This window comes from Rousettus aegyptiacus, unplaced genomic scaffold (genome assembly GCF_014176215.1).
Source record: "Rousettus aegyptiacus isolate mRouAeg1 unplaced genomic scaffold, mRouAeg1.p scaffold_m13_p_4, whole genome shotgun sequence".
NCBI classification, from domain to species: Eukaryota; Metazoa; Chordata; class Mammalia; order Chiroptera; family Pteropodidae; genus Rousettus; species Rousettus aegyptiacus.
Genome location: NW_023416307.1, coordinates 1,622,027 through 1,642,518, shown reverse-complemented (window position 1 = coordinate 1,642,518; position 20,492 = coordinate 1,622,027). Strand labels below are relative to the sequence as shown.

General features: G+C 55.4%; 1 protein-coding gene across 1 annotated transcript in view; it reads right to left on the bottom strand.

The window, feature by feature from the left end:
- DSCAM (DS cell adhesion molecule) overlaps positions 1-20,492 on the bottom strand; it is a 510,406-nt gene that overhangs the window by 14,089 nt on the left and 475,825 nt on the right. The window contains exons 28-30 of the mRNA XM_016121720.2: positions 17,883-17,913; positions 10,956-11,071; positions 7,499-7,648 (exon numbers count right to left, since the gene is read on the bottom strand). Coding sequence (XP_015977206.1) covers positions 7,499-7,648; positions 10,956-11,071; positions 17,883-17,913 — 297 coding nt within the window. The remainder of the gene's footprint in view (positions 1-7,498; positions 7,649-10,955; positions 11,072-17,882; positions 17,914-20,492) is intronic.

The window sequence follows — 20,492 nt, the reverse complement described above, 5'->3', positions numbered from 1 at the left end:
CTCCCGACCCAGACGACCCATCCTGCAGGGCGTGTGCCTCCAGGAAGCCCTCCCTGACTACCTCCTCCCAGGTACTCATGGTCTGAGACATTCACGTGATACTCAAGCAATTAAGTAAACCCTGCAGGGGAAAGGACGTTAGAACGGGGTTCAGGAGCCGGGAATCTGAGCCTCGCTCTCAGCTCTTGGGTTCCGTGACCTGATACACGCACTTCCCGGGATCGCCACCTTCGCCATGCGGGGCGCGCAGCCAGCAACGCCCCAACGCGCTTCCTCGCCGCGGCTCCCTGCCCTGGGGTGTTGCCATGGGTTGGACTATGTCTCCCCAAAAGGTATGTCCACCTCAGACCCCTGCAGCGCCAAACGGGGTCTCACTTGCAAACAGGATCATTGTAACTGATCGTTAAAATGGGGTTGTGCTGGAGGAGGGCGGCCCTGAATCCAGCCCGCCCGCTGTCCTCTGAGAAGAGCCGGGGCAGCCGGGGAGGCGGCCCTGGGGCGACGGGGGCGGGGCGGGAGCACCGCAGCTGCAAGCCGAGGAATGTCGGGGACCACTGGCCGCCACCCCCAGAAAGCGGGGGGGCGGGACGGTCCCTCCCAGCAGGTCCCAGAGGGGGCGTGGCCCGTCGCGCCTTGACTGTGGCCCCTGCACTGGGCGGCCATAACGTTCTGTCCCGGGCCGCGGGTCTGGGGGCTGCTGTCGCAGCTGCGTGCGGAACCAGCGTGGCCCGTCGCGGCTCTGCTTCCTCGGGCCCACGCGGGGCCCTGAGCGGGCCGTGCTGCCGTGAGCGAAGAGCCGAGCCCCCAGCGAGGGGCGATGCCTTCCGCCCTCACTCCCTTCTGTCCCTCTGTGTGGGGCAGCTCATCTCTTCGACGGAACTGCCTGAACTTTGACAAGTCTTGGATAGTCAGTGAGCAGAAATGGTTCAGGGGCGTCTGGACTCCCCGCGCCTGCCATCGTCCGGGGCGGGGATTTACGCCTGTGCGACCCGCTGCCGGCGGCTTCACGTCTCTAAACCCGGAACCAGAGGCAGCGAGTCGGCGAGGTGGGCCGAGGTCTTAGCTCAAGTCTTTGGGGAGCTAAGAAGCACAGACACTCTGATGGCAACGACCACCGGGAGCTGGGTGGACCACAGCCCGGGGACCTTGGCTCAGCAAGGGACACGGGATGAGCATTGCCTTTCCGGGGCTCCGTCGCCCATCGCAGGTTTTCTGGGACTCCGGGCTGAGGGCCGCCTGCGGCCACGGCACACGGGCTCGTTTGCATCCCTCCGGGGCAGGGGCTGGCTGCCCATCCTTAGCTGCATCTGCACGGTCGGACCCCTGGCACACGCAGGTCCCTGGACCAGTTCAGACAGCCCAGGGTCACTTCACGGACGAGGCAGCGGAAGCTCAGAGAGGAGACGTGATACTGCTGTTAAGTGATAAAGACGGAGGCCAGGAATTCACCTCTGGGTTCAGAGGGCGCCCGTCAGTCAGTCGACCGCGTGTCCCGAGCCCGGACTCTGACGTCCTGATGCGGTGTCCACAGGACACTGGCTCATTTACAATTCCAGGATGGGTCACGGTGGGGGGGGGGGGAGGGCAGAAAGGGGGGAAATGACTTTCTTTTTAAATGGAGGATTTTCTGCTTTGCAAGTTGTTGGATTTTGAACCTAATCCATCATTCTCCAATGCTGGAAAGGAGCATTAAGATGGCAGCTAAATCGATATATTTTAAGATTTCCCGGGTCATCAAAATGCTCCATCTTGCTGCATATTCTCCGGGGCATTGATTTTTAAGACACATTTCATCCCTTACTTGCAAAATTCTGCAGAGGACTTATCGGAACATTTTTCTTTTTTGCCTTGATTAGAATGTAAATGAGTTATGCTAGCCCCGCCAAGCTCTCTGGGCAGCAAGGTATGAATGATAATTGTGTTTCTCCACAGAAATGCGGGGAGAGAGGCTCTCAGACAGACAGAACAACATTCTCAGGGGTAGGAGGCAGAGATGTCTTCCAGGCGCTATTGACTTGATAAGTGGAGCTTAAATAAGTGGAGCTTGTTATTTAAATGCTAATGAATCTTTTCCAGAAAATTACCCAGGCCCTTACATAAATTTTGAGGGTTCTTGTTTTTTTTATTCTTCTCCAAGTTTCTTGCAAATACAGCTGTAGGTCAGGTTTATTTCTGGTATGGGTGTTTGTCAGGGTGGGGGTGGGAGTCAGCTTGACAGTGCCATTTCAAGGGCACAGTGTCCTCACCCCCCAACCCCTCACCTGCGTTTCTTCCTGTCTGCCCACCAACGGTGAGGCAGAGAGCTTCCCTCCAACAGCCTCTTTCTCACTGAGATCACCCCACGTGGAAAGTTCCATTTTCAAGATGCACATGTCAGCTTCTATTCAAAGTCAGAACTCTCTTCAAATTAATTTGGTTCATCACCCTTTTTTTTTTTGTTTCTAGGTGAGGGCAGCCTTATCGGTGGCCTGATAATGTTGGAAATATAGGTCACGCTATTAGTTTCCTTGATCCACGGGATGCAGTTCCGTTCTGCTCTGGGCCAAATTGCCTCAGTATGTAGAATACTTGGGTAGTTGACACATTTTTTTAAAACGATCAGGTTTTTGGAGCTGTGCTGTACTTGAACTCTTCTGTACGGTAGCCCCTGAGACAGCAGCCGAAGTAAAAACCGCGCTTGGCTCAGCTTCCACGCCGTAGCCTCGTTTGTTGATCTCACTAGCTAATCTACTAACCAAATACGTGCTGGAGTTTACTGCCCCTGCATGGAAAGTATTTTGTTTGGCTCCCGACATTCTAACATAAATTCGACTTAGTGATGAAGCATCGTGCTTGCTAAACAGCTAACGAATTAGAGGGTAAGCGATATAAATATTTCTTGGCCTTTCAACATCGAGTCTGAACCTGAATTAAGCTTCTTCTGCCCATTGAAGCAAATTATTTTAATGATCCTGAATTCGGGATAAGAGAGGATTTTGTGGATAACAGGGTTATAAAGCATGTCATGTGCCCTAAGATTATGGCTGTAATGTTTTTATTCCCTGTTATCAGTTTTCCGATCTTGTAGATGCCGAGGCCTCAGCTCTTCACGACGAATGTCCCTGTTGCCTCAGAGGGGCTGAAAGCGGGGGCCTGGCCGTTCCCACCGTCGAGGGCCTGTCACACACCGGACGCTCCTCGCCCACACCGGGGATTTCTCTGCAGTGCCGGGTCCAGTACCGTATTTATTTTAGCCTCAATAAAAAAGATCCAATCCGTGTTGCAAGCTCTTCTTATCTAATGAATGCGTGCGGTCTATTTGGTCCCCAGATGCTCTGTACGGAGCATCGTATCTACTCCAAGGCGACGTGGACGGGTGGAGAGCGGAGGCTGCGGCGTTCGGCAGCTGGAGTCCCGTCCAGGGTCACTAGTCTCTGGCTGTGAGCTCGCTGGCTGGGCCCGTTTCTGTCCCCTCCGAGGCTGCGGTGGAACCTTACTCACCCATAGAGCCTTTGTGAGACGTGGCCGAGAGTCACGTGCTTAGAGCCACAGGCACCCGGGGGTGGGGAGGGCGGGGGTTGAGGATGGAGGGGATTGGGGCCAGTAAGTCTTGGGGCCCAGCCCATGACTCCTGAGTGATGCACACTGGGAAGGTGTGGAGCGTGTCCTGTAGATGGGAAGGCATTGGCGGGAGGCTGGGTAGGTTCATCAGGACAGCTAGAAACTCAACTCAGAGGGCTCGACAGAACAAAACGCCCGTCGAAAACCATCCAACAAGGTGCTCGAGACCACCCGTGGTGCGGAATGCTGCTGGTCGGGACCGGCACGGACGGGGCTGCGGCCGGTCCTAGCCCAGGCCAGCCCTGCACACACCGCGGTGCTGGGCAAATGCCCTCTGCACGGATGAAGGAAGGATGGATGAATGCATGATTTCTGGGTAAACACGACAAAAAAACCAGGCCAAGGCTAAGACTTATGACTTCACATCTTTACCGGCTTGCACGTTCTGTAAGTAAAAAAAATGATTTAGGTTCTTCCAGGCAATGATCTCGCTGGTAAGAGTCTGCAAAGCGTGCTGGGGGGCTGCGCACGTCAGAAAGGACCCTGCTCACCGGGGAGGCGCGGACGCTCAGCAGATCAGTATCTCAGGAGACGAAGAACAACAGAGAGGGAATGATGGTGGCCCCAGCCCCGTTTAAGATAGCAAACATCCTTTTTTTGGTCCCTTTACTCTGATTTCAGGACTTGAGTCGGCCAGTGTTCTCCGTGTCTGTGCTGAGCGCCTGGGTGTGTCGGGGCCCGCAGCCGGAGCTGGGGGTACGGTGGACAGAGTCCTGGCTTTCCAGGGTTTCCTCACTCACAGACAGGCGGGAGGCGGGGTTAGGGCTGGACGCGGACAAACAGCTCATCGTTGCGACCCCTCCCTTCCTCACAATGAGAGTTTCTTGCAACTCTCTGGCAAACTAACAAAACGCTGAGAAGCCTAACTTCCAGCACGCTGTCGTCTGCTGTGCAAACAACAGATTTTAGACGCTCTTCTTAAAAATAGAGAATCTCTACAGTGATAAACACTGTCAACAACATAATGAGCCACAACAACAACGTCCTTTGTAGCTGAGGAAATCGACTGGAAACATGCCTGAGTGTGGTGAGGAGAACTTGCTCCAGGGGACAGCGGGGACCCAGGTGTCCCGCCTGGGCAGAGGTGACAAGCTCGCGGAGCAAGCAGCCACTGCAGAACTGGGCTTTAGAGCCCTGTGGCCGCCCTCTGGGGGACAGTCACCCCCCGCGTCTGCTTCTAAAGGAAAACCGGAATGCCCTCGGTCCCGCCCTCACGATGCAGTTCTGGGGAAATGTTTGATGAAAAATCATCCCAAACGTCTTTCACTAATAGAAAGTGTTCTGCAGATGCTGAATGAATATATATATTTTTTAGAACTGGAGACCGGTGCATGAATTTGAGTCGATTTGCCTAATGTTTGTAAACATTACTTAATGAAGCTCATCACAGATGGCGGAAGCATCATTCCAGAAGCTGCAGTCACTGCACGGAACGCAGTCCTCAGGCGAACCCCGACGCGCTCAGCGGGCACCGCAGATGCGTGACGCGGGCCTGTGGGGCCCTGGGGCCGGCCAGCCGCGTCTCTGGCTCATGCTGTGGCTCCTGCCCCGCCGTCCCTCACTGCAACCCAGCGCCCCTTCTGCCCCGCACATTCCCTGGCCTTCCTGTCCCCCTGCCGGGCAGGCTGCTCCTGGCCGTGACCCGGACCAGGCCCAGGCCCCCTCCCCGCTCCGTGGAGGACTTCCCACGGGGCCCGGCCGGGGCGGGTCCCGCCAGCGACTCCCACGGGGCCTGGCCGGGGCGGGTCCCGCCGGCGACTCCCACTCCCCGCTGCTTCACCCCTGCGCCGTTCTGTCCTATTTTCCCCTAAAACATGTCATAAATGAAAAGTGCATCTGGTCCTTGTTTGCCGTCTGCCTTCCACCACCAGAACAAAACGAACGTCTTTTGCATCTGATGACGTACCCCCATCACCGCGCACTGGGCCATGTGGAGAGTTAACGTTCTGGCAAGTAATTCTGAGTCTGGATGAACAAACTTTTAAAGCTCCCCGACCTGCTCACAACGCTGCGGCCACGAGGGGTGCGGACGCGCCTCTCCCCGAGCCTCCGCCCGCCCCTCGCTCCTCACCAGTCCGAGTTTCTGCTCGTGACTCAGATTCGCGGCTCTGTCCTTACGTTCAGCGTCATCGAGTCGACGCTCCCGTTACCCTGGGGCTGACGTGCAGGCGGAGGCCCCCGGTGTGCTGGGCCTCACGGCCTCCTCTCCCATCTTGCTTGCTTACCACTGCCTGTGTGCATTTGCTAAAACGGAAAGGGAAGCGGGAATGCACGTTCTTCGGACCCGGCAGACAGAACCGACGTGCCTGAGCGCGGCAGGCTGGAGGGACCCCGCTCCGCTGCTCTAAGAGCATGGCACGGAGGGTGTCCAACGCAGAGGGTGCTTCCCAGCGAGCAGGCTCCGGCCAGCAGCGTCAGAATCCGCCAGGATGTCCGTTCCGGTGCAGAGTCCTGGACCCCGCCCTAGACTGGGGGTTGGGTCGGATCTCGGGGGGTGGAGCCCTGCGATGGGCGCAGGGGCCCTGGGAGATTCTGCTGCACGCTGACGCTGACGACCGACCGGGAGCCACCCCCTGCGGCCCGGTCCTGTGTTCTCCGCCTCCGTCGTCTCCTGCTGAAGTCTCCCTTGACTTCCGCGCTGGCTGGGACAAGGGAAGGCTGAAGTCCAGGACCCACGGATCTGAGTCCCCTGGGAGCGATAACCTTGCCCTGGTTTGGCTGTGTGACAAGTGGCTCAGAAAGCCACCGGTGCGGTCCCGAGGTGGCCAGAAGCCAGAGCAGGCAGATTACGACGGAAGAGCCAGCCCTGGGGAGGACGCGAGGCCCTGAAGCACCCGTTAGGAGCGAGGTGCTTGCTCCGCACGCCCCTTCCACACGCCCCTTCGCAGAGCTCGTTCTCACCCACGTCCGAGCGGTGTTCAGGACGCACTGATGTCACCAAAGGAGGGAGGAGGGAAGGGTCGGCAGAAGGGAGAAATAAGGCTTCTTTGGTGTGTTCTTGAGAATGCGTTTTCTGGTGAATCTCGGTAACTGTCAAAACTGTTTTCCTGCTTATTACAATGTTAGTTAGGAATTGCAAATGCCTTCCAAGTGCGAAATTATGAAAAATGGCTGCTAACATTATTTTTCTAACACTCAAAGAGAGTAAATTTTTGCAACGATAGTTAGAGATCTAAAAGCTAGACATCAAAGCTTCCAAAAAAGATAATAATTGGGATATCAATTTCTCAGCCTTTAAAGAGATTTAGGAACAATTTTAATTATGAAGGAACAAGACTATCTAATTAATAAGCTCTAGATACCTATTAGGGGATTTAATTTCATCGCCGAAATTAATTTCCATATATTAGAGATGCAAATATTAATAACGAAACCAAACACAATCCCCAGATTAGCCGGAGCTCTATTTTTATCAAGCGGCGTGCTCAAGACAAACGCATCGGTGCCGAGGACAGACAGGTCGCCCGGGGTGCTGTTTGCAGAGCGTGTTATGTGGACGGTGCTGGGTTGTTCACCTAACTGTTTGAGACTCAGTTTCCTCAGCCGCGACGAGGGAGCTTCAGAATCTCACGGCATGAGTCAGCACCTCGCGGGGCTGTGGCCAAGACCACGGACAGGACGCCGTCTTTCTGCCCCGGGCCTGGCGCGCAGTAGGTGCGCAGTAGTGCTGGCTGCCTTCGTCTCTTCCTGTGCTGTCTAAGCACAAGGAACGAACCTGGCTTCGTATTTCTAGCACTTCCCATCAGCAAGCTCATGCCACGTCGCTGGCTCCAACTGACATGGTTTCAAGAACGGCTCGGATGGAACAGCAGAGCCCCAGTCAGGGACAGAGCAGGTCACGCCCCGGGGGCCCTGCTGTCACCCGCGCCGCGTAAGTGTTGCGGGAGGGAGCACTCACTCGTTCCCGGCCGAGCGTCCGAGACGTCCACCAAGGGCCCGGTGGCCTGCGACACCGACTGGTAGTGGACCGTGTGCGTCACCGTCAGGGACTTCTGCTTGGCGGCCTCTCCGAAGTCAGCGTCCGTCAGCAGGACCGTGGAGCGATCATCTGCGGGACGACAGGGGCACAGAGCCGCACGCGTTCACCCCCCGCCACACGGCACCCTGCCCTTCTCCCCCCTGAGCACTGCGTTATCCCTGCCGGCAACACTAACGCCTCCATCTAACACAACAGAACCAGCTAAAAAGTCAAGCGCTGTCTTAGAATTGGTCTAGAATGTTAGAAACAGAAGGTTATCCTTGTGGGTTGGCCTCGGAGCGTGAGTTAGAGAGACTGACCGCAGGGAAGGGTGACTCCTCTCCCTGGGCCTTGGTCTCTTCACCACAGGGACATCGATGTGGGGAGGCCTGTTGCTACAGCTGCCCGTTTAACAGAGTTTGGGGTTTATGTGTTCGTCCAAAGCTCACCACAATGGGGCTGCCATAGAAATGAGCTCTGCCTGAGCACGGGACGAGGTCACGGTGCTGGTCCAGGCTGGGCCGGCTCTCACACTGACCCTGGCAAGCGTCTGGGGGTGGGGGGTGCGGGGAAGACAAGGGAAGGGCTCACGCAGTCCTCCGTGTTAAAGGTTTTGAGGTGCGTTCCTTTTCTCCCCACCTCTTCTGAGCTCTCATTGCTCCAGAGCATCCTTTAATCGGCTTCTCAAAGCGACTCACTTGTCAGATTTCCCAAGCCCTCCCGGCGCAGGCACTTGCAGGTATGAGACGCCGGAGCCTGGGTTCGAGTGGACTGGGGGCCCAGTGGTCTCACGATTTTCATTACGTTGCTGTGCTATTTTTCGCCCTTTCTTAAGAGCTTTTTCACGCCAAGGGAAACCGCGGCTAGGCTACCTAGGTTTTTCATACATTTTCCAGCACCGCGGCGTGCGAAGGTGTCCCTCTGAGCTGAGCAGCCAGCGGGGCCACCCCGCAGCGAGCCCTGACACGGGACGTTGCTGGAAAAGTCGTCAACAGCACAGCTAGACTTCTGTGCCCAAAAAAGGCTCTGAACAGAACAAACCTCACCAAATCCAATTACTCAGGCTCTGGCAGGAAAGGAAAGCCTCCCGGAGTCAGAATAAAATTTCTTGGCAGAGGAGGGGAGGGCAGGCTGCCAAGATGTGCGCTGGTGCCCCGTCACGCGGCCCCGCGAAGGCCGGGGCCGGCCGGGGCCGGGCCGCGCGTGGGGCGCTGGCCCCGCGGCCTTCGCGTGCCCCGCACAAGGGCCAGCACGTCCGCGACGCTCCTCCGGCCAGACCTGGCAGCAGGGGCTCGGTGTCCACACTCGCTTCCCATCAGCGACAGCCACGTGCCCTGGTGTCCACCAGGTGGTCAGGGATGTCGGCCAGGCATGGACCAGGTTGTCTGCGGGGCCAGCTGACACACCTTTAAGGGGGAACTTCGGGCGCCGGTCAGTGGGTGGGGACAACCATTCGGTCCCCGGCAGACACTAACAGCACCATCAGGCGGGCCCCTGGCAGCCTCAGCCCAGGGCGTTTTAAACATCCCGGTTCTATTTCCCCAGTAATTAGCAAATGCCGTCGGCCCGCTGTCAGGCATCGCAGGAGGTGAGTGACTCCTGGTGGTGACAGATGGTCCTGTGAGGAACGTGGTCGTCACCGGCCAAGGGTCGTCATGACGTCCAGGATGATGAGCAGCTCCTTCTCTGGTTTGGGCCAGAGCCAACTGGGAGGCCGTGCCCCGCTGCCAGGACCCACCCAGGCACCCGCCATGAAAGCCGCAGGTAGAATTAGTAACAGGGCTAGCAAGGAAGGCCCAGCAAGTATTGCAACTATAGTGTGAGATCAAAAAAGCTATGTTTAGGTGTATCCTAGGAAATTTTAGTTTTAGTGCCCAATCCATTTACAAGAGCGATTCCAGATACACCGATCAAAAGAGTATCAAAAACACAGCATGGTCCCGATGCGGGCGAGCTGATAAGGTCGTGTGTATCTCAGGACAACCAGTGACTCCTCACACAACACGGGCAGCATTTAACCGACGGTGGTCGGTCGAAAGCCGGACCGGACTTGAGCAGCCTCCTCTCAGAACTGGTACTCCAGGAGCACGCTCGCATCCAGCCGGGGAAGCCCAGGCCTTAGAATTTATGAGCCATTAGGTCGAGATGTCTCCGTTCTTCTACGCGAGCATAATAAGGCAGGAAGGGGGCCGAGGGCACTGGCGATGTTCTGCCAACCTGGCCGTTTACCACCGCCTTGCTGCCAGAAGGGACCAAGGTGAGAGCCAGGAGCTGGGTGGTTTGAGCCAAGCCACAGGAGAGGGCTCCTCTGGGACCGACTGGCAGCAAACACTTGCCAGAAAAAACAAAGAGCAAAGTTTGAAAAGAGGCAGCCTTGGCAACCTGCCTCACAGTCTGTTCCCATGGCAACAGAACAGCTCGGCGGTTCTTCCACGGCGAGGGATTCTGGGACGTAGCCCGCTGATATGGAAGCAGGTGACTGGTGGAGAGGGGCGGGCAGGTGGCCGGCGGGGGCCTGCTCCTGGCCTTCCACGTGAGCCCTCAAGCTGCGTGACCTGCCTACCTCCCAGTCACTGACTGGTATCGCTTTCCTGTGCTGGTTGGGAGGGGTCACTTAAATAATGCCCCTAAAATGCTCGCACAGGTACGCGACCTTTGAGAACTCTCAGCGAACGCGAGCCATTCTTCCGATCGTTACCGCACGGCAACACGGAGCCTCTGGTTCTGGAGTAACAGAACGACCCGGGCAGGCGGGCTGGGGCGGCGACCGGACCGGGCAGCGGCCAGAGCGCGCCAGGACGCCTGGCTCAACGAGTCTCCAGGGCTTTTCGGGTGTCGGTTTTGCAATCGTGGAACAGGAGGCCTGGGCAACCCCCCGAAGCACTGGGAAGAATCTTCCAGAATGTTTACGGAGTGCTAGGGGGTGGAGAAAAGAGGTTCCGTGCAGAGACGTTTGTTTGTTAGGCGTTAAGCGGAGCTTAAACGTCCCCTTTGCCGCAGGCCTTCCTGGAGTGCAGGAAGGCACGGGCCGCGTTTCCGAGACGGGGCTTTGGCGTGTGGCCCTTCTGGATCTGTGTGACCACAGGCGTTCGTGCCACAGAGCGGCACCAACGGCCTCTCTGGGGAAGGCCCGAAGTGCATCCGAGCTGGGGAAGGCCGACCCCGGGTGACCTCCGCGGTGTGTACACGCGCCTTTTCCTCCACATTTGCTGGTGCTCACTCTTCCCCCATGACAGTTCTGCCTTCTAACTCGTTTGCTCACGTGGCCTTCGAGACGGTCTCACGTCCACCGTTCCCCACGCACCAGTGCCTGGGCTGGCGGGGTTGGGGGGGGTGGGGGGTGGGTGGGCATGGCCGTAGCAGCCATGCCGCGCACGGCCACAAACCAGCGCCTTACCGATGGTCTCCATCGTGTCTCTCTCTTCAATCAGAAGCTGCGCCCTGGGGATGTCGATGTGCATCCTCAGGGTCTGCTGCTGCTTGCTCAAGGTGTCGGAAGTCCGGGTGTTCTTACTGGGAATAGAAAGGGGTGTGTTAGCGAGCGCGGCCGAGCATTGTCACACCGCCCGCCGGGTGCCTGTGAACCGACCTGGTTTGTGACCTAGCGATGCGACTGTCTTGCGGGGAGGCGGGGAAGAAGCAGCGCGTGAAGGAATTTTTCCTTCACTCAAATGGTACTTGTTCATATTAAATTTCAGCAGTCAGTTGTGAGGTTCCGAACATACGAACTGCCAACAGAGATTGGTTCTATGTCTACCAACAGAACCTTGAGGATTTTCCATTTCTTGTGTAAAAGTTAAGTGAAACCAGACTGGGGATTTTGAAACCGACGGCACTTCCATTTGTGAGCTGTGAGCTGCCCCGGCGAGAGGAGGGCGGGAGCCCGGGCTCCAGCTGGGGTTCGGATGGGGCTTTACTACTGGATCTGCGTTATAGCTGGTGCGTGGTTTTATTTCTGTTCTAGTAACAAATCATAAACCTTGTTCACTTCCCGGACGTTAGTCTGGTGTTCCTAACCAATACTGCACTTTAGAATAGAAAAAAGGCAATTGCTGTCAGAATTTTATCTCAAAATTTGTGTACCAGAAAATTACTCTTAGAGTGAGCTGTCTGCTAATTGTAACTAAAAATAGGTAATAACATGGCATGGTACAATCAAATTCAGTTACAGCCCGCTGTAAAAAAAAAAAAAATCTGCCATGTCACACACACACACACACACACACGCATGCACGCACACACACAAAGTTCATAAAGGCTTTAATCAGCAACCCACATTGGAATAGGTGTTTGGTCCTTACAGAATTACAAGGATTGGGCAGACTTTTAAAAGAACACCCTCTAAGACGCAGCCATCATTCAGATAATTCGGTCAATGAGATAAGTCATGGCATCTACGAATCCAGCTCAGTGACTCACAAGATCTGTCCTGAGAAAGATTTCTGGAGCCCGGTGCACTCCACGATAATTCACTGCCGTGCTAGAGACTGGGAGTGGAGGACGAAGCGGACCGTCCAGCATCTCAAACGCTTGTGCTCTAAGCGAGCACTCGCCGGGATGCCCAGATCCTTTTGTTCGTCCCCGAGAACTCACCCACCCTTTATTTTTTCAATTACAGTTGACATTCAATGTTATTTTATATTAGTTTCAGGTGTACGGCATAGTGGTTAGACGATGATATAATTTACGAAGCGACGCCCCTGATGCGCTAGCACTCACCTGGCCTGGAACCATGTGGCTGAAGGACCATTAGTATTCTGAAGGTCAAGTTCATTCCGGAGGCCTTTCAGATGTGTGCACGGGGAAGTCCATGTTAACATTCTGAGTATTACATAATGGCCCTTTGTTCACTTGGGTGCAAACAAAACAGTCTGCGAAAATGACAGCTTCTGTGAGGTGCAACTTCGCTACCTAGGCCTTGACCTTGAACCAGATCTCCTACTCCACGGATGAGTAACTGGGTTATGTAGCCAGATCATGCTAATGACGCAGAGCCCAGATTCAAACGTTTTGGCCTGAATTTTTCACGTGGTCTGTATACTTTTAAAATAATTTACTTAACAATGCTCTCACTTTACTTGTGTTTTATTATTTTTTTTAACAGCAAAGATTCAAATACTTGCACAAAATGATGAGCATTTCGGTGACTTGGGGCTGCAGCTCCGACGTGCTTAGACAAGCTCCATTTCCGCAGAAACATATGGGAACTGCTCCTCTGTGAATATCTGAGCGATGCGTTCAGAAACTTCACTGGGGACCTGAGCTTGTCCTTGCGCCAAAAATAGAAGTGTGAGCTGGTCCCTTCCGCTCCCCATGAATAGTTATGAGGCGGTCGGCGGCTGCCCATTCAACCGGCAATGACCCCGAGCGCGGAGTGCACGTCACGGCGAGGGGCTCACCGCCAGGCGGACCCAGGAAGCCTGCTACGTGACTGTGCGTGTGACCGCAAGGGCCACAGGGACTCAGAATACGCTCACCCTTCGCGGCAAGCCCCCCTCCCAGGGCCGCTCCTGTGAAGCCGCGCAGTGGGGGGCAAGGCCACGGCCTGCAGACCCGGGGTTCGGGCCTGCGGGCCTCGGGGCTGCGAGCGCACCCTCACGCCCGGCCCCGCCCCAGCACCCGCGTGGCCGGCTCCTCCCCATCTTTTCCGTGGGGCCAGGCTGGACTCGTCTGGGAACCCCTTCCTCTCCCCGCTCTCCACCTGGCCCCTCAGCACCGAGCGCTCCCCGGCACTTGTTTAATTGACTCGTGTGTCGTCTGTCCCTGGAACATAAGCTCCCCGAGGGACGCTGGCTCACAGCGGCTGGCATTCCCTGGATCTTAGGACTGCATGTGGTCCGGTCGGTGCCCAGGACATACTCGCGGAAGGCTGCTGATAAATGTTTGGGGGCGCGCGCCGTGAGCTCCCCAGGTGACAGGTGCCGGGGGCTCTACTTTGGGGCAATAACATTCTTCTCACTCTGACGGAGTCATTCGGTCCCGGCCACGCCGTTTCTTTGTTTTAATCTTTGCTGCCATATTTTATAATCAATTGTTACATAAAGGCCGAGTCTCCAAAATGATAACAGTTGGTCATTAAAACAGCAGCCAACTCTCAAGAAATAAAAAAATTCTGAAGGATCCTCATTTGTGACTGTTTCCACTGTGGACAGAACAGTGCATCTTTTCCATGATATAAACCCGTGCTAAATATACTTGCTGTCATTGAAACACCACCTTCCGGTATGTTCACCACCTGGTTTTCTGATTAAAATGGCCGCGCGGACGCTGGCTCACAGCGGCTGGCATTCCCGGGCTCAGCTACTAAACGACTTGCAGTTGCTACGACGTTTCCTTAAAGTCTTCCTACTTCCTGAAGTTTTACGGAGAGAAAGACTAATGACTATGTCTGCCCGGCGCCCCCGCCCAGACAGGACACGGAGCGTCCGCGAGTGGAAGACGGCCAAGGCTGCGAGGGTCCCCTCTCGTTCCACGGCCGGGGGGGACTTTTACATCGCAGTCGTACCTGTGGCCGCTTCTGTGCCGTGATGGCGGGGCGGAGCCGGCGCAGTGCGGACTGCGGCCCACGGGGACAGACGCTGGCCACCCGGCCCCGTCCTGGGAAACGTCCGCCCACCCCGGCCCGTGTCATGAGGGAGTTCGCTGGACCCTTGTTTCCCGGAGTGGGAGTGCTAACCTCTGGGGGCGCACAGCTGAAAAACGGGGAGAGTGACGGTCCTTGCCACACGGGGTTAATGGGAGGATTAAACATACGTAAGAATTCAGACCTTACGTGGGGTGCGTAGTGCAAATTAGTATTATTATTATATAATCATTTGGATATAAGATGAATTGCCAAGACTTTTATTTGTATTTACTTTTTAATCTAAAAGAAACTAAGCTTGGCTAACATCTACCATGTTGGTCCTTATGCTCATATATAAACTTCATATGCAGATTAATTTTTCATCGTTTCCCACTACTGATAGCTAACCATTTATTGAACGCTTAGGATGTGTCGGCGAGTGTTCGGAGACCCTTACAGGAATTAACTCATTTTATCACAGACATCGAAAAAGCTAAACTAACTTAGATGGCTCGTGGCCCGCTCCCTCTTAAGCTAAACCAATTCCGGCCCCGGGTGTGGGCCTTCCTCGCTTGCAAGGATCTCTTCCTGCTGCTGGCTCTCGGAGGTTACTCACGTGCTGGCTAGCGCCCTGGGGCAGGCCGGCCTGGCCTCTAGAAGCCTGGTAGTTTTTAAAGCCATTCTTGCCTAATCACGTAAGAAGGAAACCCCTCCTGTCTGGGCACGGCGGGCGCGGTCTCTTCTTCCCCTTCTCTGGGTGAATGTTCGCAGCCGCGTGCGGCTCTGGGACGGGAGACGGCCCTGCGTCGGGGGCCCCTGGAGGGCCCCTGGTCGCCTGTGCTCCCTTCCCCACCGTCACAGAATGATAAAGCCAGGAGCCATTTCCGATTACTGTTTGGGGAGAGTTGGACGCAGAAAGGGGAAATGGCATCCCCAAGGTCGGCACACTGGCTGGTGGGGGCCCCAGGCCCAGAACGCAGCCCTGCGGTTCTGCGTTATCGCAGAACCAGCTTGCAAAGTCCTCGGCCTGCCAGGGCAGCAGCCCCCAGCGAACCCACAGCCTCCTCCACACCAGTGTGAACGACTCGCCCAGACTTCTCAGGCCACACGCAAAATGTGGCTGGCCCTAAACCCACCGGGTGGGTGGTAAGGTCTGTGGGTGCTTAGCCTGTTCACCTGGGGAACTCAGATCGAATGACCCTGCGTGATTAAAAGCGCTGCTGACTTCTAAATTAACCCCATAAAAACCCACCTATTTGAGGAGCATGGAAATTCTCTTCCTTTCAATCACTTTCACCCTTTGGAGGAAAACTACCTCAACTACCTAAATTGGGAGTAATTACTAGTTTTAATTCCTAATTTCGCAGCGGCAACTGTCAGCTGGGAATACTTTTATTAATTCCTGCGCAAGCCCACAGGTGGTCTTTCAACCACAGTAATTGCCCTATTAACGCAGAAGATGCTTTCTAATGTCTTGCTTGGGGCTAATGAGAACGGAGAAGGATGCATTCTAGGACATCGGAGAAGCTAATGCCAGCTCGGCCGACTAAACAACCCTCGGACGCGTCAGAGAACACACACTCCGGCGCCACGGGCTTGGGGCCGGGGGTTACCACTGTCTGGGGCGAACGGAGGACGTGGCTAGAAGCTCTCTGGGGCAGTGGGGGCAGGAGCAGGATCCGGGCGGGGGCACGAATCCGTGAAACAGACTGGGGTGGTGACGGGGCCCTGCCGTGCCGAGCACAAGTCCCGGCCCGTCGAACGGGGCACGTCTGTACCCCCAGTCGGCCGTCCACGGCAGGCCAGGCCCACGGTGGACAGAGCTTTTCCAAGGGGAACCGGGAAGCCTAGAGTTTCTGTGAAATCTCTTGATTTCTAAATGTCATCAGTTAAGTCCTATTTTTAAGTCTACATTAGAAAATCTATTTTATTAGGCAGATAGGTTATCATAGATCAAATGACCGTGGCTTTGCTTTTTCCAGATGTTTTGTGCCTCTTGCTCGACACGAGTGCACATGCGCCTGTTCCAGATGCTTCCACGTGACCACAGACACGGCCTCACACTTGCTCAGCACACAAGGACACACTTCCACAGGCACGCGGGCTCGAGGCGGCTCACGCCCGTTTCCACAGCCTGGTGTGACGAGATGCCTGTCGGGAAGGAGCCAGTTCGCAGGCCACGCGCACCTCTGGGTTCTCCTGTGAGCTCCAGATTCCTGCTGTCCAGCCCCTGGCGGTTTCACGGGATGCTTAAAAAGCGTCCTGAATCCAGCATGACGCGCACGGGTCTTTTCCTTCTGATCGGTATTTCCCCCCGCTCCCCACCGTGGAAAGGGAAGAAAAACGCCCAAAGCCTGAGCGTCCGGCTTCCTAACGCCGGCAAGTGGCTCCGATAGTCCTTGGATCGCTCACACCAACTACTCAGATCCCCGATTCCTCCAGACTCTGTACCCACAATTCATGCTGTTTTAAAACACACTACGACCGAGGTGTCTGAGGGAAATGTCATCTGTGGGCCAGCGGTTATGGACCTCTGCCTTAGGTGTTCACGGGTACTGGTCATATGAGCCATGGGCGCTCTTCGAATACCCTCAAAGCACTAATTTTATGTGCACAGATGAGGAGGTTACGAGCGGCCGTGGCGAGGTGGGGAGGGGAGTGGGAAGGGACCCCACACTCTGTCCTTTTTCTTTCCCACGTCAGATATCTTAAAAAGGCAAGAGGTCAAGTTCGCCCTCCGGGCCCCTGACATTTCTTATCGAGTTCTAGACTCCGATGATCTTTTCCCACTTCTGGTTTAACCACTGAAATATAAAAAGCTTCATTCGCTGATAATGGGGTGTCTTCGTTTGTGACCTCGTTACTCACTCACTCAGGCAGCCCTCGTCACTTGTGCGCTCAGCAGGGGTGAGCGAGGCCACCGCAGAGCCGGGGGCGGCGGCTCCAGCGCCGGGCGCGGGCGGGGTGCCCGTGGCAGCCGGAGCTGGTGATGCTCCGGGAGAGGGGTGACGCCGGGGCCGGGGGCGCGGAGGGCAGGGAGCCTCTCTCCCCTCAGCCCGCGGCCTCGGGAGAGCCAGCAGGACACAGCTTCCCCTCTGCGGTCCGCCTCGCACGGGGCTGACCGTTAGGAAGAGGGCTCAGCCTCGAAGGCGGCATGTACCAGTGGGGGAAACGCCAAAGCTGCTCGCTTAGAACGCGCCTTTTCCCTCCCCGGTTTAACGGGACACATTCCGTCGGCTGAGCCCAGTCAACAAGAGCACCCCCTAATGCTCCCAGATGCAGAGAACAAACTGATGGTCGCCAGAGGGGGGCGGGGCGAAAAGGGCAAGGGGTTAAGCAGCACACATTGGCAGTTACGAAACAGTCGTGGGGACGTGGGGGACGGCACAGGGAACGCAGTCGATGACGTCGTAAAGACTCTGTGCGGCGTGAGATCGGCGTCAGACTAATTGAGCGCATCACGTCATAAACTACACAAACGCCTAACGAGCATGCCGTACGCCGAGAATAACATAAAACACTGAATGCCAACTCTAACTGAAAAATAACTAAAACACCTATGGCAGGTAAAAAGTATATTATTTGCTATGCATATATCCAACTAGGTATTACGCAGATATTTTTGCATGTAGAATGGAAATTACACATCAAAAAGAATACATGTTATCAATTTCGGACTGTCATTTAAACAAATCGTTAAGGCATGACGGAAACTGTTCTATTAAGCATGGTAGCTGGGATGCTAGATTTTGTTCTTACCTCATGAGCATTTCAGCTAAACTCTTCGCATCTGGGGAAAGAAAGTTCATATTAGTGCACGACAAAGACCTCATTAACATTCGCTGAGGCATTTATGACAAACATTCTATAGAGTCAGATGACAACAGCTGTTCTGAAATGCATTTGTATATCCACATCGCTACTAACAACCACGTTTAGTGGATTCCTTATATATATGTAAATATATGTATATTTATTACATATTTAAATTACTACTATATACATTTTAAAATACCAGAAGAACATGCCACTCTGGAGCCATGAAAATTCTCAGACCTTTCTTAAAGGCGTTATCATAACCTGTTCATTTGCCGCTTTCAGAAAACCCAACTTGATCTTCAGCAGTCAAAAATAAACATTTTGAAAGCAATTCACTTATGTAATATAAATTCTACTACTTTTGTTATCAAGATATCAAAGTTAAAAAGCTTACGACACCACAGGGCACTTTAAAAAAATAATAATGGTCTCACGGTGGAGCCGAGAGCCCCTGAGGTCGGGTGACGAGTCTTGTGAATGGCGTATCGATCGCTGTGCCTGGAAACTTCGGTGTTTACTTCAAACTCAGAAATAAGTTGTTTCTTTATTTTTTTCCTCCGAGGACATTGTTGACTAAGACCTTGTTACCACTCCTGACAAAAGAAATCCTGCCTAAAAACGATGTAGAGAAACAATGCTACTTTTTTGGTGACATTGCTTTGAAATTCTTTCTTCTTAAAACATAATTTGTTCCTTTCACATATTTCGTCCTGGCAAAAATGAATGTTTCCTTCCTGAGAACACAAAAGCCTCTTCTTGTTTTTCTTTTGTTGCTTCCTAAAAGGTTAAACGCCAGTGTTCAGTGAAAGAACTTTCTGGAAACGTGTTCTGCTGCCTGGGTGACTGGCTCTATAGTGAAGAAATGCATAGGTCGGAGTAGTTTCATTTCATCTGTCACCTTTTGGGGGTTGACATTTAAATGCAACCATTTCCATGTCGGGGGGCAGCCTGCAGTCACTGAGAGGGGAGGACAGTCAGAGGCATCATCGCACGCGGGCTGGCGCCCCGGGAACCGAAGCGCGGCTCTGCATGCCGGCCCTGCCCGCGCCCAGCGCGCCCCCCACCCCTGGGCCCCCCGCCCCGCTCCCGCCCACGTGGCGAAGCAAAGAAAGCCAAACGCCGCTGACTCTCGCGGCTCCCGTCTCTACACTCGTCTGCGAGGACGACGTAAACGCGAGGCGTTCCTTCTCTTCCTGAACGATTTTAACACTTGCAAAGTAAATACATATATGCGGAACGCCGGAAACCTGAGAATAACTAGCTCTGTGCAACAACTGGGCAGTGGCCAGTTTGCTGCTCTAAAAAAAGAGGGGAAAACTCCAAGACGCAGACTCTGTACTTCATTCGGCCCACGAGCTGAAGGTGACAGACTCAGCCGTCTGCGGGATGGACTGTCCTCATCATCACCGACTCTCTCCGCTGCCAAACTCGGTCATCAGCGCCCCCCCCCCCCGCCATGCCTGGTTCCACAGGAGTGAGGGGGCTGCCAAGCACAGAGCTCTCCGCAGGTCCTGACTGGCCCTAGCCGCGGCTTCCCGTGTCTGCGGGATCCTTGTGCGGGTTAAGTGGCTCCACACGTGGCTGTCCAGAGCCATTCTGATCCCAACTTCCCCGAGCTTAGCATCTTAGGGCTGGCCCTTTCTCTGTGGCTTAGCTACTCTTCCTTCCTCCTGACGTCATCTGACATTGTGAGAGGAATTAACGGGAATTCACTTCTTTCACGCGTTTGCCCGTGAGGAGTGCGTGCGGGTGGGGTCTGGACGGCATAGGTGACAGCTGGGCCGGAGGACCTCAGTGAGAGCAGGTGCCAGGGGACAGGCCACATGACAGCAGACGGGGGGGGGGGGCACGTGCCTGAGCCGGGGGCCTAGCGGGCGTGGGGCAGGGGGCCTGCGGGGTCTGCGGACGTGGCGGTCTGGGATGCGCAGGGCTGGGCGTGCGCTGACGCGAGTGACGGAAACAGCGTCCGGAAGGATCAAGAAGCAGCAGCAGCGTGGGTGGCGGCTGAGGCGTCGGCTCCAAACGTGCGGGGACACTCAGCACGTGCAAGAGAGCGGCGGACACCGGGGAAGAGGCTCGAGGCCGCTGTGGAGTCCAGACCAAGCCTGGCAAAGATGCCGGGGGGCGGCGGGCGCAGGGCCCGGGACCCACCTCTGCACAGGGCGCGAAGCGAATCGGGGACCGGTCAGGGCAGTTTTTCAGACGTCACGAAGTCATAGTCTTAAGAAAACATTGAAGTCCTTCTAAATCCGCCTCCTAACGAATGCTTGACCCCCGTCCCCAGTGCCCTGGACAGACAGAGCTGGGGCCAGCAGCCGACCTCCCGGGCCCAGGACCGACCCGCCAGGGAGTGCGACCACCTCCCCCAGCTCGGCACCTCCACGGGGCCTTCGCGTCCTTCTCTCTCCTCAGATCCCATGTCCCAGTCAACACCGCCTGCTCCCACCCTCAGCCTCCCCAGCTCCAGACTCTCAGCTTCTGAGCGACACCCGTCTTGCGGGAAGGGCGCGGGATCCGGGAGACGCCCCCACCGTGCCGCACCCCTGACGC